This window comes from Marmota marmota, unplaced genomic scaffold, assembly GCF_001458135.2.
Source record: "Marmota marmota marmota unplaced genomic scaffold, marMar, whole genome shotgun sequence".
NCBI lineage: Eukaryota > Metazoa > Chordata > Mammalia > Rodentia > Sciuridae > Marmota > Marmota marmota.
In genome coordinates, this window is record NW_026000051.1 from 7,954,846 (window position 1) to 7,981,041 (window position 26,196).

Below are 26,196 nucleotides of genomic sequence, written 5' to 3' on the forward strand. Positions count from 1 at the left end.
CCCAAAAAACAAACAAACAAAAAGGCCTAAATAGAACTCTGTGCCAACATACTTTGTCATTTAATATACTAATTATTTTAGTCCATAAACCCCTTTTAGTATGTGCCGGTGTTGCAAGATCTTGTTTCCAGAAGCTGAAGATGTTCCCAGGCTAGAAAGGCAAAAAGACATGTTAATAACAACTGATAATACAATGTGATAAGTACTGTAATTGCAAAATGAATATATAAGGTGAAATCTCAAGGAAGTGGTTATGTGACTGTCACATACACTTACATAGTTACGTAAAATCAGAGGTAGTACAACATGAGCAAGGTCATAGATGGTAAATTTTGCCATGTGGGGAAAGGTGGAAAGAAGGAATTCTGGACTGAAGGAAGAGGAGATGTAAAGACCTAGAGTTGAAAGTACATGTTTGAAAGTGCCAAGTGGGCCAGTGTGGAGAGAGGACTGATGGGGCTGAAGCCTGAGAAAGTCACACTGGACTCTCCATGGGCTACTCTGGAGAACAAAAGTGGCTCCTGGCTGTGGAAAGCACAGGGTGAGGTGTTATTTTGCTGGCACTGTCATATAAATCAAAGAGAAGAAATGCCTTGTAAATTACATGATTCAGACCATTAAGTACAAAGATAATTAGGAAGGGAGAGCTAGGTGAGCTGCATTAAGAGAAGCCATATGAGTGTATGGACGTTTTGGTAGCTGCTCCATCTATACTTTGTTTCTCTGTAATGTGGTAATGGCAGGGAACAAAAGTCCTTATTTTTTAATTTCTTCCTTTAGGAACTGATTACTACTGATTAACACAGATTTTTTTTTTCATGTGTGTGAATGCAGGGCCTTACACATGCTAAGCATTTACTCTGCCACCGAGCTACACCTCTAGCCCTAAAATTCAAATACTTTTTTTGTCTGGACTCATTTTTATAAAAGTTATTTTAGGTTTGGGAAGCAGAGAATGCTTATATAGGTCTAGTTTTAAAAATTACTCATTATTATCTTTAAAAGATGGAGATTGGAAATTGGCCATGAAAATTTCAAAATGTAAATTATGAAAACTGATCATGAATGGATGTTTATTGCAAAAGACCCAATTTTCTAAGTAGTTGCTGCTATAGAAGTGAAATATTGTCCATTGTTTCACTTCTATAGCAGCAACTACTTAATCAACAGAGTACATTATTAAGAAACTCTTGATATTCATTAGCTTTATATGCATCATCTCATTTTTGGGCATTCATTTTGTTTGTTCAGTATGTCTTGAGAAATTTCTGTAGTGGAATTACAGACATGATCTCTGACCTCAAAGAGTACTCAGTCTGTCAGGTCTTTCTTTTCTCAAAATTATACTCCCAGCATTTTTCTTTTTTTGTTGTTGTTGTTTTGGTGCAGTCTTTCTCTTCATTTAAACCTTCACATACTTAAGTGAAATCCCGCCCCCCCCCCCGCCCCAATTTATAATCACATCCTTCTTCAAGCCAATTCTTTGTACCATTGCTGGAGTGATTTTCCTACAATACAACTCTCCTCATGTCAGTTGCCAGGTTAAACTCTTTCACTGGCCTCCAGATTGTCCATTATAAAGTCAAGGCTCATTTTCTGGCATTCAAAGTCCTATGTGATTTGGTCCCTTCCAGGGTATTTCTAATCAGGTCCTAGTACACTAACTTCTTCTCTTTGCTGCCTAACTTTCCATCTTTCTCCAAACAAATGTTCTTTGCCTCTCTTGGGCCTTTATATTGCCCTTTCTCCCATCCAGAATGCCCTTTCTCCTTGATTTTTCCTGAAGATAGTCTGGTACTTAACCCTTTAAGGTCATGTGTTACTTCCAAGAAAACTTTCCTGATTGCTCTAGAAAGTGATCCCTTCTGTGTTTCCACAGCATGCATCTGTTCTCTAACATACATTGTTTTATAGTGATTAGCTCTGTCCTTTCCAGTATACTGTAGCTCCTATAGGACAGAGAATGATGCCAATATTGTTATTTTAATATTTCACAATTCATAGTCTATAGTCTACTGGTTTTTCCTATAGGTGCTCTTCAATATGGTTAGCGATTGAAAGGTTTATAGTAATATTTTCCTTTCACATCCCAATTTGAGTTATTTCTTCCTAACCCAAAAGGTGAAAATATAAATGTGGTGTCATATAAATCCCAGTTGTTCTATTCTCCTTTTTAGTCACTTAGCATTGTCATGGTCGTGGAGTGACAAGGCTACATTTTATTGGGTTTGAGTACTCTTCTGTTGGGATAGACTTGCTTCAAAGGCAGGCTGACAGCAGCATTTATTGCTTGTAGATTTCCACACCTTTGATATTTTGCCATAACTATATTTAAGTGACTCATCCTAGACCCTAAATGTTTTAAAGTTGAATTTTTGAATTTTCTTTTTAGCATAATCATATTAATAAGAAATTTGTATATAACCAGTATAACTCCACATCATGAACATCCACAAAAAATGGGAAGTTATACTCCATGTATGTTTGATATGTCAAAGTACATTCTTCTGTCATATATACTAAGAAGTACAAATAAATAATTAAAAAAGAATTTAATAGTTTAAAATCTTATTTGAACTTCCAGATTCTCTTTCTTTTTTAGGTAAGAACTCAGGGCCCTATCCTCACAGCAAGTGGCAAAAATCCTGTAATGGAGCTCAATGAAAAAAGAAGAGGTCTCAAGTATGAACTCATCTCAGAAACTGGTGGAAGCCATGACAAGCGCTTTGTAATGGAGGTGTGTTTCTAGATAATATGCTGTCTTATTTTTCTTCTGACAGACCTAGGATATCCTGAACGTACATATTAAAAAAATTGTTAGACTCAATCTGTTCTTTTGGTATTATCTGATTTCTGTTGTTTTCCATGGTATGAGTTTAAATAAAAGCTACATAGAGGAATTGCATGGGATAATTGCAAAGTGGAATTCTTGATTTCAGGTAGAAGTAGATGGACAGAAATTCAGAGGTGCAGGTCCAAATAAGAAAGTGGCCAAGGCAAGTGCAGCCTTAGCTGCCCTGGAGAAGCTGTTTTCTGGACCCAATGCAGCAAATAATAAGAAAAAGAAGATTATTCCTCAGGTATGAGTTTAGCTAAATCTTTACAAAACTTTTGAAAAATGTTGTAAGAAATTTCCTGTACACTTGCTGCTTTACCTTTTTCTGAAATTGTTTCTTTATCATTTATTTGGCAACTTTTTTGAGGGGCTAGCTCATGAATAATATATATCAAGACCAGTTGTTCCCTGTTCTGTTTTTTTTAAGGCACATTGTATAGTTGTAAGAGAGGCAGATAGCAATATTTGAAGGATTGGGGTCATTCTTGATGAGGTGAAATGTTGAGGTGATTTGGACTTTTGGTAGGTGTGAGCATTGGTCTAGCTCAGGAGGCTGACAAACTGCTTAGGATTCACACTTTTCTTGTAACTTTTCATCTCCTCTTCCATTTTCTTTCTACTGTGTATTTTGACATTGTTTACTTGGGGTTTCCTTCTGTGGGCAGCACAAAAAGATGACACTGTGTTGCTTGTATAAATTACTGGCTAGGAATGTCAGTGCTACTAAAGACCCAGGATCTTCTCAAGGTATTTGGAAAAGATAACTTCCTCCTTACATGTTTTTTTGCATATGAAATTCTTCCATCCCTTCATTTAAAAAATGTTTTCTAAGTGGGGTATAATGGTGCATGCTTGTAATCTTAGTGACTTGAAAGTCTGAGACAGGGATATTGCAAGTTCAAGGCCAGCCTTAGCAACTTAGTGAGAGAGTGTCTCTAAATAAAAAAATAAAAAGAGCTAAGGATGCCGTAGTGGTAAAAGCACCCCTATGTTCAATCTCCAGTATGTCCCCCTGTGTATGTGTGTTTCTGGACATGTACCTTATGTGTGATTTATTGTGAGGGGAAAAGGGATACATAAGTCAATTTAAGACACATTCTCTGATTTATGGAGAGTGCTAGTGTAATAATAATATCTGAATGTACTATGTGATAGAGACATTAAACATGCTTAGATTAATAGAAGGAACTTAGCTTTTTAAACTTGTATGTTAAAAATTATATTTAGGCCTTTTATGGGGCTGGGATTGTGGCTCAGCGGTAGAGTGCTGGCCTAGCACGTGCGAGGCCCTGGGTTCAATCCTCAACACCACATCAAAATAAATAAATAAATAAATAAATATTGTGTTCAACTACAACTAAAAAAAAAAAAAAAGAATTATATTTAGGCCCTTTTATCCATTTGCTGAGTCCATTGTAGGAGGGTAGAATTTATCTCATTTACAGAAGAGGAAGCTAAGAAATTTGCATGCAGTCATACAGCTAATTGATGATAGAGGTTCCCTTTCAAACTGGGTGGTCTCTGTTGAAAGGCTGTAGGTGTTTCTATTGCATGTGATATCCATCTAGATATTTGTTTTATATTTACTTAAACTTCTTATATCAGCTGTAATAAACATTGATTAAACTCTAGGATTTAAAATATAAACAGAAAATTAACTTTTACTAAGATTAAGTAAAAATAGACCTGGGCATATTGGCACACACATCTGTAATCCCAGTGGCTTGGGAGGCTGAGGCGGGAGGATGAGGCAGAAGGATCGAAAGTTCAAAGCCAGCCTCAGCAATGGTGAGGCGCTAAGCATCTCAGTGAGACCCTGTCTCTAAATAAAATACAAAATAGGGCTGGAGATGCAGCTCAGTGGTTGAGTGCCCTTGAGTTCAATCCTACCCCCAAATAATAATAAAAATAGAGCTGTTAAATTATGGTGTCACATATGTAGAAAATAATATTTTCTTTTCCTAAAATCTTATAGTAACTATAGGACAAATTATGTTCTAGATTAAGCTCAAAAATCATTGTTACATTGCTTTGTTTTGTTTTTCCCCATGGGTTACATCTTGGATGTGGTCAGTTAATTTTAGTGCTTTACAAAGCCAAGCAGTGTTGGGGTTGGGGCTCAGTGTTAGAGCACTTGTCTCACAGCACTGATTTCGATCCTCAGAACCACATAAAAATAAAAAAAAATAAAAAATAAAGATATTAAAAAAAATTAAAAAGCCTAGTGTAGGGTCAAGTATTTTTTAGATAGTGAAGCTTGTTGCTCATATCAGGAGTTCAACCTGGGTGGAAACACTTGCTGCCGTCAGATTGTTGGTTCCTAACTATTTTCAACTAAGCTGTATTTTTTTTTTTAAAGTCTATATGAAGTTCACTCAGTTTTAGAAATTTTTTGTACTAGAAACTGTAAAACTCATGTGTTCAATGTGTTTGACAGCCAAGAAGCAGTCTATTTTGGATGTGTGGGTTGGTTTATTTCAAGCAAAGAGGAAAACGATTGTCCCAGTGCATGATATATTTGACCTTGGAAGTATCTTCTGGCTAGTCATGTCAGAGGTAGCAGCTATCTTAGGAGGACAAAGGGATGATGATTTTTCCATGTGAGATGAACATGTGTACCCTCTGATTCTGTCTTCTTTTAAGGCTCTTGTTGACTGTATCAGACAGTGTGCGTTGAAGCTGTACACCACTTTCTATGTACCTTATTTCTTTAAGGAAACTTAGTGGTTTCAAGCTTGAGTTTTATTGCATTTTTGCACTAAAAATAACCATAATATTTAAATTAAAATTCTTTTTGATTTTTGTAAATTTTCTCTTTGGGAAAGGTGTGTTTTAGTAGTCTTTTGTACTCTTGCTCCTTGATTTACCAGTTTTAATTTTTAATTTGTTTTCATGTCTGTACTCTTAGTTACTGTTTCTACTTTAAGGAAAATGAAGTGGATATCATTATCCTCATTTTACAGTGGGGGTACTGCCAGAGAGAGAGAGGGAGAGAGGGAGATATGATGTGAATTCACCAGTTTAGAGCAAGAAGAGGACTGGTGGTGGTATTTATTAATGATTGATAGAAACATACCAACAGCAGAACAACAGGCTCACAGAAAATCCATGATCTTCCTAAGGTCACAGATGAGGAACTGGTGTCCACATCTTTGGTCTTTCTGTCTTGGTCTGTTCTATTTTTATCACTTAGGTTTGCACCTAATGCTGGGTAGTTTGTTGCTGGAATGTTTTCTGCCTCTAGGCAGAAAATTCAGTGCTTTCCAACCTAGGTATCAATTGTCTGTAATGACTTTCATCGAGCCTAAAATGACTTTGGATATGATTTCTTTTCTTTTCTTTTTTTTTAAAAGAGAGACAGAGACAGAGAGAGAGAGAGAGAGAGAGAGGGAGGGAGGGAGAGGGAGAGAGAGAATATTTAATGTTTATTTTTTAGTTATTGGCGGATACAACATTTTTTGTTTGTACGTGGTGCTGAGGATTGAACCCGGGCCGCACGCATGCCAGGCGAGCGCGCTAACGCTTGAGCCACATCCCCAGCCCCTGGATATGATTTCACTATTGAAATTTGTGTGTATAATAAGAACTCTTTTCTGGGTAACCCTTGTGAAAAGAAGTTATTTGTATCCTTTTATGTGCCCAGCATATTCTTCAGAACAGTTCTGTAAGGTAGGTGTCATTTCCTATTTGCCTGTGACACATCAAAGATCCTTGTTACAGATGACTAATTGTCTCACCTGATTAGCCCATAGTTTCTTATGGTGGCTGTGCATCAAAGAGATGAGAGGCTGATGGCTCTTCTTCCTGTCATTGATGAAAATGTCCTTTTTATAGGCAAAGGGTGTCGTGAATACAGCTGTGTCTGCAGCAGTCCAGGCGGTTCGGGGCAGAGGAAGAGGAACTCTGACAAGGGGAGCTTTTGTTGGGGCTACAGCTGCTCCTGGCTACATAGCTCCAGGTTAGTACTAACTGCAAGAGATGGCTGCCTCTTTGGAACTCAGATCTGAAGAATAGCATTTTCATTTTCCATGGTTGTATAGGATCTCTGGAAATACATCACAGTTGTGAGATAAGTGTATACAACTTGAAAAGGATCTACAGAATTTCATATTTTTTTTCCTAGAATCTGCTGAGTAATTAGAGCCTTCCCAGAGGGAGAGACAAATAAGCAATATTGCACCTAGGTCAAGGGAACATATTTTGAAAATGAGGAATCTGAAAGATGTTCCACAGATTGAGGTATTTGAACACCTGAGCAGGAATATTCTATGGGGGCATAGAGATCAGGTTAGTTATACCGAGAGAGAAAAAACAGGAGTCTTCTTAATTGGGGTGAAGCCTGGCATCAGTAGCATTTGTTAAACTTAGTGTATCACCGAAGACAAAAAAATTACAGAGAGGGGGAAAAGGGGGAACTTATTTATCCAGAGCTTACTATACGTCAGGTATTTTTATATAAATTATTTCACTTAATTTTTTAAAAATATTTTTTAGTTGTCGATGGACCTTTATTTTATTTATTTGTATGTGGTGCTGAGAATCGAACCCAGTGTCTCACGCATGCCAGGCAAGCGTGCTACCACTGAGCCACAACTCCAGCCCCTATTTCACTTAACTTTTAACCTTCACAGTAGAAATTACTGTCCAGATAAAGAAAGTAAGGGGGGAGATAAGGTAGATAGTCCCAGGTGAAACTATTATTGAGCATTAGAGTTAGAATTTGATTGCAGGGGCTTGTATTTCCAAAGTTTGTATTATTATTCCCATTTTATCTCATAGCTTGCAGGAGATTGTGAAGCTGCCCTATTTCCATTTAATTCATATGTCACTTTAGCAGTGAATGTACAACGATCTTGTTAAAATGAAGTTCTTTGCAATATTGAAACTATGGAAGTTTTCGCTTGATGAATAAACCACTGTACTTTTGGATCAAGATGAAATTGTTAAAAGATTAGGTCTTATTTAGTCATTATTTTTAAGTAATGTCCTTCCAGATTTTCTTAGATTGTGTTTTCCTCTAAGAAAAGAATTGGTCTTTTAAGAAATTTTATCAATAATATGGCTTTGGTATTATACCTCTAGAAGTTGATGCAGTTGTATCACTCATAGATGTATAAGAGTGTGCCTGCTTTTTTTACATACCAGGCGTGAATTTTGCTCTCCTGCAGCTTATGGTGTGAAGAGTGAGACATGTTACTTAAGTTAATAACAATTTTAAACTGAAGATGGACATCATGCTATGAAAACATGTAACAGGCCCCTGATCTAGTCTTATGGGTCCCTGAAGGAGGGACACTGGAAAATAGCATTGGAGAATGAGTAGGTGATAACTGAGAGAGGACTGGAATAGAAGAGTGTTGCACACAGAGGGAATAGCATGTACAGAGACTTTGTGGTGTTGGTGGTGGGGAAATGGGTTCATTTGATGAAGCAGAGAAGGCCAAAATGTCTGGAGTGTGGAGAGCTGTGGGTAAAGGAAGAGGTGGGGGAACGATGTGTGAGTTGAAGTGGGAGCTCAGTCCCAGTACTATGGGCTGTGGCTTGGATTTTGGTTTTAGAATCCTAAGTGCAGTAGGAAGTCATGAGGAGAGAAGTGACAAAGTCAGACTTTATTTGTAAAGATTACACCTTCTGTAGTGTGAAGAATAGATTGCAGGGACAGGTATGGGCATGACAAGACCAATTAGAAGCCTACTGTAGATGGATCTCCTAGGTAAGAGATAGTGGAACCCAGCAGATGCAGGGGAATAGATGGGTGGCAAGAAGTAAAGAGACTGAAGGAGTATTTAGGAAACAAAATTGATGAAGTGAATATATAGAATGTTAAAGAGTGAGGATTCAAAGGTATTGCCTAGGATTTTTTTTTTTTTTTGGTACTGGGTATTAAACTCAGGGACACTCGACCACTGAGCCTCATTCCCAGCCCTATTTTATATTTTATTTAGAGGCAGGGTCTCAGTTGCTTAGTACCTTGCCATTGCTAAGGCTGGCTTTAACCTCACAATCCTCCTACCTCAGCCTCCTGAGCCACTGGGATTACAGGCATGTACCACTGTAGGATTTTTTTTTAGTTGGAGGAACTGGGAGGCATCCCAGTGACTTGGGGAGGCTAAGGCAGGAGGATTGCAAGTTTGAGGCCAGCTTCAGTAATTTAACAAAGCCCAAAGCAACTTGGGAGATAATGTCTCAAAATATTAAAAAGGCTGAGCAATATAGGTCAGTGGTAAAGTGCCCATGGGTTCAGTCCCCAGAAATGCCCATGCAAAACAAAACAAAACAAAACTCAAAAAAAAAAAAAAAAAAAAAAACCCAACCACTAAAATATGAGTGCTTAGGGTGGGGGAAAATGGCATGAGTTTCTTATAGTGTATTATGGTTTGTTTCTAAAATTAAGACATTTTTATGTTCTGTACTGAAACTTAATATTTTTAGCCCCATTCATTAAACAACAATGGGCAAGTTATTGAGATGAACTTTGTCTTTGACAGTGTGTTCCATGAGGGCTTAATATGGTCACATCTTTTGTTATTGGATCTTGGGCTGTTTGTCCCCTGCTTGAGGGGTAGGCAGCTATGGTCAAGTATAGTCAAATTATATGTACCTGATGGCTTCCAGATTCTCTTGCTTGTATGTCGTTACCTTGATCTCTCTGCAAGGGCTGAATCCTGAAGCTTTTAAAAAAGAAATTCATTTATGGCCTAGAGAAGATTCAGATTAGGTCAGTTTAGATGATGAATGCGAAATATGCTGTTTGTGGAGTAGTCTATGCAGCAAGGTTGTTGATTACCAACTCAGCTATTGAATACAACTCTGAAGCTCAGAAAAGTTAAATAATAGGTACAAAGACACCTTGCTAGTTAAAGGTGAAGTCAGGATTAGAATCCCAATGGCCCATCTGATCAGTGACCAGCTAAACAGTTACAGTTTAATCTTCTTTTAAGGGTTTTGGTAAAACTCTTCAAACTAGCCTTAGAAAAACAGCTCCCAGTTCTTGGAATAGATTTGCTATATAACCTTCTTTAAAGCATTAATTTCTCTTTTTGGTTTCTGCTACCATCTTCAGTTCCTACTGCTTATTTCAGCTGTATTATATGTTCTTAAAGTACACAATTTAGTGAGCACTAAAACTGAGTTGTATTCCCTCTAACTCTACATGATTTAAATATAGATTAAATGGCAAAACAAATTGTCATCCTTCAAGAAATATTTTGATTTGGTGCATAAAAGCAGTTTACCTCTTTAGCTTACATTTGAGTGTTTTTTTTCCCCCCCAAACAGGACATTGAGAACTGGACATTCAAAGATGACTCAGACCTAGCCCACCTGTCCCTAGTGCCCAAGGTCAGGGAGGCAGGGAGAGATTCTGGAATAAGCACAGTGCAATATCAGTGGAAGCTGCAGCACTGGATGAGCAGAGGAGTGGGCAGCGAGCCTGGGAGACTTCCCAGGGGATTGATACTAGATCTTAATCTCAGGAATGAGTTACAGTTGGTCACTGAGAGGAGCTGAAACATTGTGAATAGCAAAAATTATTCTAGAAAAAGGAGTTATAATATGAAAAAGCTAGATTTGTGTAGGGCCCTTGTAGATATTATATCCTTGTTTTTTTTTCCCCCTAGAGATTTACCCAAGCAATTTTGTATTCATATATTTTAAGATGTTTTTCCTGAATGATTAAAAATTATGACTTAATCTATTAAGATGATATTTCTAATTCCTATAACAATTCTACAAAGTAGCTTGGGAGATTTTTCATTTGAGAGATGAGAAAATGGCAACTCAGACATTACTTGTCTAAGTGAGGACATATAAGAAATTGGTGTTAGAACCAATTTGAATCAAAAGCATTTGTGGCCAGGTGCAGTGGCAAATGCTTGTAATCCCAGGGACTTGGGAGGCTGAAGCAGAAGGATTGCAAGTTCTAGGCCAGCCTACACAACTTATTGACAACCTGCCTCAAAGTAAAATAAAAAAAGGTTTGGAGATATGGCTCAGTGGTAGAGGCTCCTGGATTCAACTCCCAGTACCATGGGGTAGAGGAAATCTGTGTTCTTTATACTAGTTTTAACTTAATAATAATGAACATTTTTCATAGGCACTGGGTGCTATTTTCAAGTTCACCAATGATTACTGGGAGACCCTGTGCTGGGGCCAGTTGTTCAGATGTTGATCAACAAGTCATAGAATCTGTCCTTGGCCTATGACCTGACCCATGTACCTCCTTTAATGGGCAGTTGAGGCCTCAATCTTCTCTGTTGATGTTTTCTAAAAACAAAACTTACAAAATTCTGTTTTCCAAATTTGAGAAATTAATTTAGTTCTAAGCATTCTTTTGTTTAACAAATGCTGTACATTCTGTTAGGTTCAGATGATAGAATGATGAGTAAAACTTGGTCTTTCCACTCTAATGGGAACCACAGAGTCAATAATTACAGTATAGTGTGGAACTGCAGTGAGAGACTCTAGATGTAGATATTGTGGTAGTTCAAGGAGAGCCTTGTAGGCTATGATTTTTGCATCAGTCAGGCACAGAGAGCTTCTAGACTAGGACCACTCTGGGAATCATTCTTACGGACAGTTTCTGGAAAAAGTTCTGAGGGCCTGGGGTGTCCAACCAGGTGGCTTATGAATTGGGCAAGTTCAGGCTCCCTTTGGTCCTGGACTGATCTGCCTTCTTCTTCTTTGCACCAGGCTATGGAACACCATATGGTTACAGCACAGCTGCCCCTGCCTATGGTATGTACACCATCTTACTCATTTCTTCTCTTAGCTAGTCTTTCACAGAAATCCAAAGCACAGTTGTATCCAGGGTTTCAGCACATGAATTGAAGAATCTCAGACCTAATCATTCTAGTGACCCAACTTAAATTCCCTTTGAAAATGCCACAACCTTGTGGTTCTTGGTTTGGTTGGAGTTGCTCTTCTCTCCGCTTTGCCTGATTGAAGGATTGCTTGTTCTAATTGCCTGTTTTTGACCATATTGAAATTAAGTATTTTAAGTAATTCTTCTTACAGCCAACTTACACTCCATTCAAAGGCTACTGAAGGGCCATGCCAGTTGTATAGCTATATTTAAGTTTCTGGTTTGGAATTGTGTAAACTGGGTGATTTGAGTCAAGAATAGAAAATGCTCACTTAAATTTTGTAGCCATCATCCTTTTCTATACATTTTTGCTTTGGGGATGAAATAAATGGATGTCATTTGTCCTAGGGAGGAGATAATAGAGGTTCACCAATGGTATTCCCTAAGTTCCTTCTACAGAAGTAGTTCATGCTATACAATCATAGGACTGTCCCACCCCCTCAATAAAGAAAGCAAATATGCAAATGAACCTCAGTGGCCCTTTGGATAACTTTTGAATGAGGTTTATGTGGCAATGGAGGCAGTAGGTTTGGAGTCAGTGATATGCCTTAGACATTTTTCGTAACTCAGGTGCTGTACATTAAAGAATCAACCATTTGCAGGATGTTTGTCATTGAGAGAAGAAGAGGGTGAGTGTGCGTGCGTGTGAGCACACATGCACAAGGATGTTTGTCCACTCAGCCCTAGGCTGGGTGTGCATGCACCCAGAAGACAAAGGCCTTCTATGTATTGCTATTTGTAGCACGAATCCTCTACTTGAGCCTCAGACCTTCACATTGTGCTATTTCTTTTCACACATCAGCTTTGCCATTTTTATTTGGATGAAAATTGTGGGTCCTTAAGACACTGCTAAACTGAAGCTTCATCTGATTTCATAACTGTAGAAATAAGTAGAAAATGAATAGTTTGACTTCCTTGCCCATTAAGATAGAAAATGTATATCTGGAAAGATGTAGAGAAATAGCAAGGGTAAAATATTTGGAGCAATTACAAAACCTAGACTTACATCCTTTTCCTCATGTCTTCTCTGGCACACTCAGTGTGGCAAAGGCCTCCCCATGTTCTGAGTTGGAGCAATATGGGGTGATTGGGAATTAGGGACTAATTCAAATATATGTTTTTCACCCAGATTTCCTTCTGAATTCATACTGTCTAGCTCCTTTTGGCTTGGCCATTGGCTTTTGCCCTTCAGTTAGCTGCTGCCCCAATCCCAAATGGGGTCTGTTCAGTTTATCCAAATATAGCACATTTGACTCACGTGCTCTGTTTCTTATGTGAGGACCAGAGCATGTGCCTCCCGGGGCAGGATTTTAGGTTTGTGTCTTTCAGTCATATAGTAAGTTTCAGATTCTTTAATAAAGGTTTGTGAGAGCTTATTTTTTCCCTTTATAAAATATTTTGTATCTATCCTCTTAAGTTACCATCCATGTTTTCCCCTCAGTCTCTTTAATTTTTCCCTCTTGGTCCTCCCTTTCCTCCTTTAACATTATACTTTCACCCTGTGGCCTCTGAGCCTCCGTTCAGAAGGCTCCTCTCTTCCACGTGCCATATAACTGACTTCCAAAGCTGGTAAAATTTGATGCCCCCATTTTTCACATAAAAGATTTGGTTTTTAAATGTTACTGTGATGCAAACCTACTAAAATGATGCTTTATTTTGGCTGTAAGGTAAATATGTCTTTTGGCCTTTGTAAAGCTGTTGCATGTGGGATAATTTCCCTCTGATCATCTGGTGCTCTTAAATACCTGCTGTTGCTGCTTTGTGATTTCTCCATAGGTTAAATATTAGAATAGGAATAGGAGCAGATTTCAAATCCTACATGAGTATGCAGAAGTTTGTGAGGCCACAAGAACGTATTAATTACAAATTAAGAAAATAATTAATCTTTCCAGATTTGCCATGCCAATATTGGCAGTAGCCATTGAGAAGTTAAACACCTGGTCGTGGCTCCTATTGGAGCAGACTTCCAGGTAACTGAGGCCTTCCCAGAAACTTGTGATTTGCATCTTGACAATCCCTGTTTCTCCTTTAATATGTGATGTGCCAAACTGAGAACTAATATGGATTTTTAGAGTTACTTTAAAATATGAATAGCATCACTTTGATATGTAGAATTCATGGCAGCTTACTCAAATGTCATTTCTGAATATCATTCTTCTTATGTAGCCATCTTACTTTTGAGTAGGAAATATTATTTATTGAAATACAAGAGTAATTTCAAAATTGGAGATGTATAAGAGATTTGTGGGCCTATTCCAAAATGGTACATGTTGAATGACTAATCTGGAAAAGGTTAATGATATTTACTGTAAGATATTTTTTTTTTTGAAATTTTTATTGGAGTATTAAACTTATTTGGAGTCCTCTCCGTTTCTTTTCTCTGTAGGTTTGCCCAAGAGAATGGTTCTGTTACCCGTTATGAAATTCCCAACATATCCTGTTCCCCACTACTCATTCTTTTAGCAAATGACAGAAGCTCATTCCTATTGAACACCAATACAGTACAATTCAGAATGTTAGAGAAAAAGCCTTTTTATCCTGCTTTCTTTGAACACATACTTGATCAAAATTATTTGTAAAGAACATCTTTCCTACTTTTTGATTTTAACAAATACAAATTTAGTTCTTTAAAACTTGAAAACAAACAAAAAAAGAGAAACCAGTTCTGTGAAACGGTACCTCATTTCTGGAAAATAATTTATACCAGCCCTTCTGTTCTAAGGAAATAAAAGTCTAGCAGTTCAAAGTTTTAAGATTTAAGAGAGTATCAGATTATGTAAAATTAAATTTGTGAAGGATGTATAGAGTCTCAAACACTGATCACAAATAAACTGCTTTGTTGTAACACAGAGTACTGCCTGGTTCCTGATGCAGTCACTGATTCTTAGCTGATTGATATGTACTTGCCCCAGGGCACTTTAATTCGGGCTGTAGTTATTTTTTTTTTAAAACAATAGAGACTTTTCAGTTAAACTTTAACTTTGTAAATATTGAAGTGTGTAATTAAAGCCAATAAAATATGGGTTTGAATATTGTTTTAGCTTATTATTTTTGATATGCTTTGGTATCAAATTATAAGGAATTGCAAACTAATAATAACTTATCCCGAGAAACCCATTCATTTGTAAGCAAACTGCTAAAACAAGGCAAAAGCGATTGTTAGTTCCAGCTAGTCTACTTACTTTGTAAACCCTATGTACTCTGGTTGTACAAGGGTGTCCCCACGATAAAGGTTACATTCTGTTATCGTAGCATTGCTTATTAAAATGATGGCACTACCCAGAGATGGGGAAGGAGGAATGTGATTATTTTAGTTTACGAATTTCCAAGTTTTAAAAAATAAATTAATCAATCAATCACCCTCTTTTGTTCTTGTGGCCTTCTTCACTCTGTAAGATACTGTGTTCATTCCCTGACTTTTTTCATGCAGATAGAAGATTAGTGATTGATTTTTCTGGGATTCATTGAAGGGTTTCCTTTCCTCTTCAATTACATCAGAATCTAAAGCAGCAACAGGGTCCCCATAAAAACTTGCTCTTCGATTGTCCCAGTTCTTGTTGAGTGCTGCTGTGAAAAGTGACAGGTTTCAGCCATGGGTCAGCATTTATTTTTAAGACACCTGATTATGCTGGTGGAAATTGATCAATCGGTAACATTGTGCTGTTCTGTAAAGGGTGCAGACCGGAGACCTCCACTTGCATTCTCACCTTGTTTGGAAAGCCAATGATGTTACTAGAAGGTAATGGTTTCATTAAGGTACTCACCCCCATGAAGGCAACAGTGTGGTCCCCTGTCAATATTCGTCACTTTGTCTTAAAAATGTCTTTTTTTTTTTCAAACTATGAATTAGCTTTCCTTTTGCCTGTTAAATTGTGCTTTTTAGAACTGAGCAGTGCCCATCAGTGAAAGTGGGCTTCACAAAATATGACAAATTTAACATGTCAGAGTTTTGGGGGACCACTAAATGAAGGTGAAGTGGGCAACCCAACACAGATGTTAATGTCAATTCTTGGATGTATATCACATAATTGTTTGTTCTTGACCTTTTGTCTTTATTAGTGGTGGGTGATACTTTAATAAAACCTCATCACTTGCTGGAAGTAGCTGTAATTTGTCATTCTCATCCTATGCATTAGCAGCTAGACATAAACAAGAAGGGCCCATTTCAGCCGGGAGTTTTCATGTTTCATTGATTCGTTTTGCTGACCTATGGATGAAACAGAGCCATCACTGAGAAGAAAAAGCATGGCTGGTAGTGTCCAATTTTTATTAATTATGTGTTTACAGTCGTTCTCTTTCTTTGGAATACTAATAATTGGCAGCTGCGGTTGTATTGTTATTTGAAATTGATCATCAAATTTGGATTCCAAGTTGGAATCTCCCTGGAGATTTCTCTTTAGAAAATTCTTTTGAAGTAGCTGACTCTGCTTCAGAACTTAACCCCTCTCTGATGGAGAAAAGGGAGCTGTGCTGTTTTCCAACATGATGGCAGTCATTTCAAATGGTTTCTACCAAGTCTTTTTTTTTTTTTTTTTTAATTTTGTTGTTTGTTGGAAGTTACTAACCATGTTGTAAACCTGCCCAGTTGCTGCAAACTTTTACATTTCTCTGCTTTACTTAAAATAATTGAGCTGTCAGTCTTTCGTTAGAAGTGATAACCATGCAAGTTCAACTGTTAAAATTCTGTAATGAATTAAGTGTCCCTCTACCTTTTACCCTTCCCACCCCTCCATTTTGTAATGAAAATTCCACTTACAGCTGAAAGAGCAGAGAAATATAAATGAAGCTCTTGGCTTCACCAAATTGTGTGAAATTAACATAAAGTTTTGCTTCTCTGCTCTTTTCTCCACTGTAGGTGGTTTTTTCATTGACAGCCCCTATTGCCAGCCTCTGAGCGTCGCACCATTTATTATTCACTTGGGCCCTCAAGATTTCTTCTCTGACTTCTAGAACCATCAGGTTGTCTGGCTTGAAATGGCAATTTCTCTGTCTTGGTCTTAAGAGCAATGTGATACCCTGAGGCTTTCCAGCTTTCAGATACACCACTCTGACACCTTCTTTTTGAAAGCAATGACTGAGCATTTTAAAGAAGAGCAATACTTTGTCCAAAGCCACGGTGTCTGTTTAAAAACTTTTCCTTTGGAAACCTAGCAATATCTGTATTTAACCCCTTTTAGTGTAGCTTTTGTCGGGGAGTTTACAGACCAATGTAGAATTTAAGAATTTGCGTGTGAGCTGTGCTAATCTTCTGACACTTTTTAAAACTTTTTTAGCACATAAATTGAATAGTTACATTCCTGACTGAGTCAGCTGGCACTATTATTTTTCCAAGCTAAGGGTTCTCCTTTGTTGAAGCCATATCTTTTTGTGGGGGCTGGCGCCTCACTAGGGATGTGGCTATGGGAGCACCCATTCCTCATGCCAGATAATGGTCCAATAGATTTCCAACATACCTCATGCTGACGAGGTGGAGCGAATAGTATGGAAAAGCAAGGAATCAGGTTGACGTGGTTCCTGATATTTATAATCTCTCTCAAATTGTTAACCTGGGGAACAAAACGACTAATCAATTTTGCTGGCATTAGCCAATTCTTTTTCTCTTTTTAAAAATTTTGGGTGAATGTTTGAGAATCACGAATCAGTCACCATTGTTAATTGAAGAGCTGGGAATACCTCGTTAATGTATTTTTAAAATTGGTGTTGGACCCTCTGTGTATTTCAGGTTAATACTTTTAAGCAGTTTTCAGCACGTTTATCTCACTTTATTCTCGTTCTCCTCGGACCTTCGTAGCCATATCACTTGTATAAAATAGGCTGAGATATAGTGACTGTAAGCTGTGATCTCAGTATACAAAGGTAAGCACTTTTATTTTCTGATTAAAGCGAAAAATAATTAACACACCCTGCATATATGACAATCATATATGATGTATTTGATCTCTTAGGACTTAGGTCATCACATTACCTTTAAAAAATTTATGATCTAAATGTGAAAGAGTTAGCTTCCGTATTTGTTTTAATACCCTTGTACATGCTTTTTATTCAAGAGAGACATTTCACGTTCACTGAGTTAAATGTGTGTATGTGTGTAGAAACTAGGATATACCATGTATGTAAATTACACAGGTACTTGTTTAAATATAAGAATTAAATGGTAGGTAGGAGCAGTTCACCTAAGAGGAGTTTAATGACAGGCCACTCTTGGCCCAAGTGCTGGAATTTCAGAAGTAGCAAGATTGGTGACCATGCTAGTAGGATCTCTATATGTAGCTATTATATGAAATGAAGATCAAAGTGCCAATTTCTCAAGGAGAGAAACTTCTCTGAGAAATCAAAATCTCTGATCTGTGTTGTATGTCCAAATACAACAACAGCAAGAAGCCATAAAAAAAAAAAAAAAAAAAAGCAATAGAAAATGAAAAAAACCAAACCATTAAGGTAACTATGGGAAAACCGATAATTGACTGAGTTAAGCTAATTATTTGCAGGACCAACTTTGCAAGACTCAGAAAGTTGAATAATTTTTCTGTGGAGACCAAATAGATTTAAGGCAATTCATCTGTCTCTTCCAGGTTAGGTAGCTAGAATATTTATTTCCCACCTCATTTAGCCTTCTTGGGGTTCGTTTAAAATACGTGAGGGTTAGGCCAAATATTTTAATAAGGATTTACTTCATTTAGTGTTTCCATAAATGTATTTCATTATGTGTTAGATGTTCTGTGCTAAGACTTTGTGTGAGAGAGAGTGTGTGTGTGTGTCTGTGTGAATTTCATGTTGTGTATTTGTTTCTAAGTAGCAATTTCTGTTTATTGCTAACTGTAAGATTGCTAGAACAACTTTTCTCTCCCCGGTACAGAATCCGTGTGTACATTTCACCTGGCTTTGACATCTATAAAAGGTTGTATAAGGTAGAGTTGACTAGTTCCCAGGGCAGCCCAGTTCTACTCAAGCAGCCCAGTGCCTACTATGTGTGGAGGTGCTTTTCTGGGTGCCAGAGAACTAGGCTTCAACCAGTGGAAGCATTTTAAGTCTTGAGAGTCTCCTTGTTGTTAGAATTGGTCCTGTTATAAATATCCTACTTTGTGAGGCAAGTAGTGTGTGGTTAGCTGTAGCAAAAGAATATTAATTTAGTTAATGGCATTGTAAACTACTGAACAATGCAGGCTGTCTGACATTACTGAAATTGGCATAACTTGGAAATTCACTCACTTAATGTATTTCCCTGGCACTTTTTAAAAAAAAAAAAAAAACATCTTTACTTCATTTATTTATTTTTATGTGGTGCTGAGGATTGAACCCAGTGCCTGGCATGTGCTAGGTGAGTGCTCTACTGCTGAGCCACAACCCCAGCCCTCCCTGGCGCTTTTGAGGGCCTGAAACCTGCTCTGGTTTTCTTCATGGACCTCTCTGTCCAAATTCGTGAGCTGAACAAAATGAATGATAAATACTTTAGTAAGCATTTTTTATAGTGTAACAAAGAAAAATATATTTTAGCCTTGTACCACATTATTTGATGACATTTGGAAAAGTTTTACTCTTACAATTAATCATTCATTATAATTTCCCTGTTTTTCATATTTCATTAGTAAATGTAGTAGAGGAAAATATTCAGTAGTGAGTTATGGGAAAAAGCAAAAATTTTTTTCCTTGAGGCAGTTGGATTTCTACCAATCCAGAGCCTTAAACACCAGGGGCATTAAGAGCAGTTAAAGCTGAAAACAGCTTGTTCTGTGAATGGTCTTCTTGTAATTCCCATTCTTCTTATGCCAGTGCCTTCTACGGGAGGTGGGGGCATCTCTGAAGTCATCCAGAACAAGGATGGTATCATGGTGTTCTCATCATTGTTTATTAATAATGTGATGCCATATAGTGTCCATGGGTTGCTCAGTATTACCAGGAGACCTGGAAGAGAGATGGGTGGCAAATGAATAACGGCCAAGACACTCACTGCTGCTGAGTTGAGTTTCAATATTGGTGTGTTTTCTCTCTAATGCTTATTTACAGAGCACAGAGCTTCTTATGTAAGAATGAGTCTCTTCTTTTTCTAACAGCATCTTCCATAAATACTGTTTTAAGTCAAGAATTCAAATTAAGTTAGTTGTAAGACTAGATATCCTTTTCCACATTGTGGTTTCAGTTAGGAGTTAATAGCTTTCATTGATGTTTGAAGTAGTGATCTTTGGAGGTTTTTAAAAATAGTACCATAATGCAAATTAGGTTATATAAGCTTTACAGCAGAGCTAGAAATAAGGAATAGAAACCATGTGGGAATCTGGGCTAAAATATTTTTCTCACTCCAGCACATTCCCCTGGGGCTTGGCAATCAGATGAGTTAATACACATAAAGTGCTTTGAACTGTACCTAGTGCATAGGAAGTACTCCATAAATGCTGAGTCTTCTATGTTTGGCCAAAGTGGAAGGTATGTGCGGGAGGCAAGTCTCTGCTGACAGGTGACTGAGAAGCAGGTGCACGGCCTGCTTAGGATGGAACTGTGTTTGTTCCCAGGATCAGTGAGGGTACTCCTAGCTTCAGGAGTTACATAAGAAACACAAACCAAAGCTCTGCTGATTGCTACTGTGGCAGGAAAACTGCAGGCCTGAAGCATTGCTCATGTTTCTGCTGTAGTAGTTAATCACCAGCCAGTCTGCTGCCAAGGGTTTGTAAATAGTTGTTTTGGGACTTAAGGATGTTTAGAATTTCACAAGGCTGAGATTAGACAGTATACTGTTGATTCTTAAGTTTCCTGCCAGTGCATTAATAATTAAAAAACCCTCGGTGTTTGATTACAGTTACCACCAGAATCTGACCTTCAGGGCTCATGGTGTTTGGTGGGCAGAGAACAAGTTAATCCAAGCCACAGAAAGGAGAGGCCCATCCTAGGTGACATGCTTAGAAGGCTGTGTATTCAGATGCTTCTCTGAAGAGATCCCTGCACTCATCTTTAGTTTGCTTTGACATTTTGGGGGGAATACCCAGACTTGATATCACATGAGCCTCCCTTCTGTTAATCTTAGGAAAAAACGTTTATCAGTCTTTTCAACTCTCTGTCCATTTATCTATTTATCTACCTGTTGGATACAGTTGGGACATTGCTGTTTGGCAAGAGGAAAAATGGTTAGATAGTGATATTGCTACTGTTGGACTGAATATAAAGTATACAGCTTACCCTCCATTCCTGGCTTACACATGTCTGCAAATAATTCAGGAGACTCTGAAGAAAGGTGGTAGGTGTACCCTGGCTCTTGGTAGGAAGTGAATTAAGTGGGGAACACAGATTGAGCTGTGAGATGCTCTAAGTTTATAAATATTACTTTTAAAGTAAGATGGATTTGCATTGCAGTCAACAGGTTTTTCTTAAACCAAAAGGTAGTGGACCTGGCAGAAGTCACTGAATTCTCCTTAGCTGAGGCTCTTGGTAGAATCTTTGCCTCATTGAACCAACATTGAGGGATGATCCCCCAACCCCTAATTAGTTATTAACATCCTAATTTCTTGCTTCTCCTGAGGAATGTTGTGGTCTTTCTAAGCAGAACTTTGCTGCATGTGCAATTGACCATGGCTGCCTCTGCTGGGTTGTGTAAAGCTTTCCACCATTGGCCCAGGCCACATAAACATGTCTAACTTGCATGCCCTATCTGGAGATGTATGGTGCTGGGAGCCTTCAGGAAGGAATAGGATTAGTGTGGCCACTATTAGGACTTTATCCTCAGCATTGCCTAGGGGTCCAGTCTCTCTTTGTTTTGCTTTAGGTTCTCCTACCTTTATCTGTATTCCAGTGTCAGCTAATGGCCCAAAGTCATTCAGTTAGTTGCAGCCTTCTGTTTAGGTCATTTTGGGCCATCGTCAGGAGATTAAAGCCTGCAGAGTGGGAGAGAGGAAGGCAAGTTGCCAGAGTTGGTAGCCTGGACATCCACGTACCTGGATATTTTTCTTAACTCTCCAACAACCTTCTTGGAGTTGGTATTATTTCTGTTTTACAGATGAAAAAATCTGATGCTCCAAGTGCTAGATCTAGAAATGAAAGTCAACTCTATTCAATGCCAAGGTCTATTTATATTAGGTATGTCATGGACTACCAGGTTGGGGATGAAGGCTATACCTGGAACCTGAGCCTTCTGATCTGGGGACAACCAAGACCAGAAACCCTGATCTTAAACAGGGATCATTTTTAGAACAATAACAAATTGGAAAGATGAACTGAAAGGGGCTGTATCAGCAGAGGAAGCTTTTGTATTTAAAGCTGCTTCTTCTGTTTGAATATTAATGAGAATCTGAGGTACATTTTTCCTTAGCTCATAGTTCTGGATACTTGCTTCCTGGCTGGAAAAGGTTATGGGGATGTCTTTAAAGACTGAAACTTGGCTCTGAAGGGAGGCTGGTGAAGTTTTGGTTGCATGGTAAAGGGAAGAGAGGTAGGTAGGTGGGGTGCGGGTGTAGGGAGACATCCCTGGATAGGGACAAAGAGAGTGAGGGCAGTGGCAGTTTGCAGGGCCTGCTGTTCTCACTAGCAGGAGCTTCCCTTACAGCGGACATCAGGGTGCTCTGGTGGCCTGGAGCTTGCATCTTCCCCTTGTTGGGCCTGTGCTTGGTGAACTTGGCATGGAAAGCCCTGGGGTCTCTAATTTGCTGCATGCAGGCCATTCTGCTGTGTGTGTCTGATTGTGTTGCTGCTGTAAATCACTGCCCGGCTTCTTTGCTAGTTGATCCCAACTCAGTCTCCACTTGGGGTAGGTGTGTGTGGGGATGGATTCAGAATCCTTTTTAGGGAAAAGTATTCCTCACCAGCCCGAGTCATTGTTGTCTTTGATAATTGGCAAATTTTCTGAGCAGCCCACTGTCATCCTGGAGGGGAGAAAGAAAAGGGAATCTTTTAAACCGAGTTGTAGAGCACTGATGTGTGAGGCAGGCAGGAGTCCAGCCACCTGGCATGGTTAGAACACAGGACTCTGCAAAGCCCCTTTCCACTCTATATTGCATTTCCTGGAGAAGCAGTGATGCAAGAATTGCAGTTCCTGCTCCGCAGACAGATGCATAGAGGTCTCTCTTAACTACCCTGTTTATTTGTGGTGAAATACTCTGGTTCCTAATTAGTAAGTTTTTAACCACTCAGAAGAAATAACATTTTTCTTGCTGTTTTGAGAGTTTAGTATTGAATTCTCCAACAGTCGGATCTGGAAATCTTTTCCCTTTCCAGTAAGGAAATGGGGCTTAAATAAAGTGACTTGCCTCGAATCACACAGCTCTCCGTGGCAGAACCTGCAGACTCTGATGCTACCTGTTAAGTAGCAGTGCTGTATGTACATCCCTCACTCAGGCAGTGACTGCCCTGTTTTTCCAAGGCTATTAGGCACCAGTGTCCCCTTTCTCTAAAGCATTGACCTCACCTTTTTTCTACACTTTGTGGCTGTATCCTGCAGGACTTAAAACAAGCAAAAATCAACCCACCCTCTCTGACTTTCCTCTGCCTCCATTAAACTAAGACTTCCTGGGCCAGACAGCCTAGTTTTTTCAGTTGCAAGTTTGAGTCTGTTTCCACAGATCATCTTTTCATACCATAATTGAAACTATAATAAAGTGAATGTTCAGTATCAGCTGCTTGAGGAGATGCCTGGGCTGGAAGGAGCTGGGCAGGGCACATGCTGTTAGAGATATGATTTCGTGGTCAGCTTCCTCTACACTTTGGTTGTTGGCCACCTTCAACATGTGCCCTAGCCAAGCGGTCACCCTCCCAGTGACATGCTTTCCAAGTTCTCTGATGCAGGGCTTTTTCTTTATGTAGATAATTGCAGAAGTCACTCTACTTTCTAAAATCCCTTGTGTCCTAAGGGGAAATCTGGAGGGCATCATTCAGGAGGTAAAACAACTTATGGAGGTTGGTACCTGAGGGATTCAGGAAAGCTGATGGCACCTTGAAATGAGATCAGGGGATTAGGATGTTGAGGCTAGTGAAGGGGAGGCCTGGGACAAACGTGGGTACTCACAATTTTAAGGGCAATTTGATCTAGAGCACATCTCCCATGAGGGTAGATGGAGTTCTTTGGAGAGCAGGCTGGGTGAGAAATGAGTTCCTTGTCATCAGCGTGGTCACAAAGCCAGTTGTTTGGACCAGGCATGGTGGCATATACCCGTCATCCCAGCGACTTGGTAGGCTGAGGCAGGAGGATCACAAATTTGAGGCCAAACTCAGCAACTTAGTCCCTGTCTCAGAATAAGAAAAACTGAGGATGTGCCACACTGAGGGTGTGAGGGAGTACCCCTGAGTCCAGTCCTCAGTAGCAAAACAAAAAACCTGCCAGTAGTTTGGACAGTGTAGACGAGATTCATTCCATTTTGGACCTAACTCTGATGGGATTGTTGACATTGCTGAGACAGCATCACTCTTCCTGGGCATATGGATTTATTGAGAAAACATTCACTGTACCTGCTACTTTGTGCCAGGCTCTGTGTTGGGTTGAAGGAGCAGTTGGAGGTTTTCAGCTTAGAGAACTGAGAAGGGGAGACCATTGAGGGAGAAGGAAGGGTGCAGAAAGGTAAAGGAGCATGCCTGGGGCTTGAACAGAACCCAAACTGTCTCCTGTAGTAGGCTCTCATCATTATCTCTGCCCCCTGCCTAGAGAAGCTGTCCTCCTCCCTGACAGGAGAGGCGCCAGGCCTGTGATGTGACTGACCTGACAGAAGGGGCTTAAAAGTTACAGCAGTTCTGATCCAAGTGGCATAATCTTCCCATCAGGATGGCATGGAGCTGGGTGGGTGTTTGCCTGGTGAGGGAGTGGAGAAGGGGACCTTACCAGGGGAGCTGCATGCACGGAAAAGCATGCTCCACTGGGCAGCACAAAGTGCTTTGTTATGGGGTCTTGGTTGGTTAAGAGGGTGAGGTGGCAGTTGAGATGTGTAGTTAGGGGTCACTTTGTGAAAGGCCCGGAGTGCTGTGCACTTCAGTGATTCTCATCAGCCAACAGGTGAGATTATTCTGGAGAATTGATTTGGATAGCTAAGGACAAGGCAGGGCTGGTGAGGAAGTGGCTGTTGCTGATGCCAAGTGAGGGTGAGGGCTGACAGAGCTCCCAGCAGAGAGGGAGGCAGGAGTGAGGTCTCCACATGAGCCAGGCTTCTCTGCTGATTGAGCAGGGACACCCTACAACCTGCCAGAGCTCTTCTCCAGGTTACTGTTCAGCAGGTGACAGAGCAACTGAAAGTGCCTTGGACCAAGATGGAGGAAGGAGGAATTTGCTAAGAGTGCAAAGCACTGGGATGTAGCAGGAGCTGCTTCTGCTGGGTTAGGAGATGGGGCTGTGCTGGGAAGCATCTCTGTTGGTTGACCTCTTCACTCTTTCCCTGAGTTTCAATTGGCTGGGCTTGCCAGTCAGCACAGCTATAGGTACTGGCTGTTCCTTTACACCAAGGTCTTTTGCTTTTCAAAAAACAATGCCCTCCCATCCCTGCCCCCATGTGGGTGAGGGCTAGCACTTATTAGATTCATCATCTGTGGGACAAGGTCTTTTGCTAGTGGGAGGGTGCAGGCCTTCTTAAGGAGAGAGAAAATGGAGGCTGAGATTACTGATTGCTTTGATCCTCAGTTTTGTGTGTCTCAGTCCTGTTACCTCTGATTTGTCCTGGACAGGCTGATGGAATCACACACACACACACACACACACACACACACACACACACACACACCCCCACACCCACCCAGCCCCCGCTCCTTTTTTATAGTGCTTCTAAAGGAACCCAGAGCCACATGCTCCATCATGTCTAGCCATTCAGGGTGGGTTTCTGCACCTCTGCTGGGGACTAGAGCTCAAGAGGCAGCCCTTTTGGTTTTTGAAAATTAGTTATATATAAAACTTTAGGATACATTTTGACATAATCACAAAAACATGGAATATATTTTGCTCTAATTCAGTCCCTGGCACTCTCTCCCAGCTTCCCATGCTTTCCTCCCTCTACTAATCTTTCTGCAATTTATTTATAGTGTATTTTTTTTTTTTTTTGAGTACCAGGAATTGAACCCAGGGGTACTTAAACCACTGAGTCATGTCCCCCAGCCTTTTTTATTTTGAGACAGAGTTTCACCAAGTTGCTCAGGGCCTCACTAAATTGCTGAGGCTGTCCTTGAACTTGGCAACCCTTCTGCCTCAGCCTCCTGAATCACTAGGATTATAGGTGTATGCCACCCATGTCTGGCTTTTATTTTCTCCCCCAATATCTTGTGGGTCTGTATAGTTATGTTGGGATTCACTGTACTACGTTCCTGTATGTACATATGAAACTTTGGTCAGATTTCATTCCACTGTTATTCCCTTTTCCTGTCCCTCCTTTTTTTCCCTCAGTGCCTCCCCCTTTCCATCTACTCTACTGATCTTTTTTCTATTTTGATGACGTTATCTCTTTTTTTCCTCGCTCCCCAACCCCTTATTTTGGATTAGTTTCTGCATATCATAGGAAATACTTGACCTTTGTCATTTTGGGACTGGCTATGTTCACTTAGCATGATA

The 26,196-nt window shown here is 39.5% G+C and overlaps 1 protein-coding gene across 6 annotated transcripts in view; it reads left to right on the forward strand.

Moving 5' to 3' along the window:
• The window catches only part of LOC107152107 (spermatid perinuclear RNA binding protein), a 136,543-nt gene that overhangs the window by 105,496 nt on the left and 4,851 nt on the right, over positions 1 to 26,196 (forward strand). For 2 of the 6 annotated variants that reach the window (XM_048813118.1, XM_048813119.1), the window contains exons 14-18: positions 2,603 to 2,737; positions 2,940 to 3,080; positions 6,671 to 6,794; positions 11,528 to 11,572; positions 16,555 to 17,396. In XM_048813118.1, the coding sequence (XP_048669075.1) occupies positions 2,603 to 2,737; positions 2,940 to 3,080; positions 6,671 to 6,794; positions 11,528 to 11,572; positions 16,555 to 16,649 (540 nt within the window). In that variant the 3' untranslated portion in view covers positions 16,650 to 17,396. Of the gene's footprint in view, positions 1 to 2,602; positions 2,738 to 2,939; positions 3,081 to 6,670; positions 6,795 to 11,527; positions 11,573 to 14,085; positions 15,059 to 16,554; positions 17,397 to 17,421; positions 18,204 to 26,196 lie in introns of those variants that run through there. The other 4 variants (XM_048813120.1, XM_015497607.2, XR_001504758.2 and 1 more) reach the window with 3 other exon arrangements.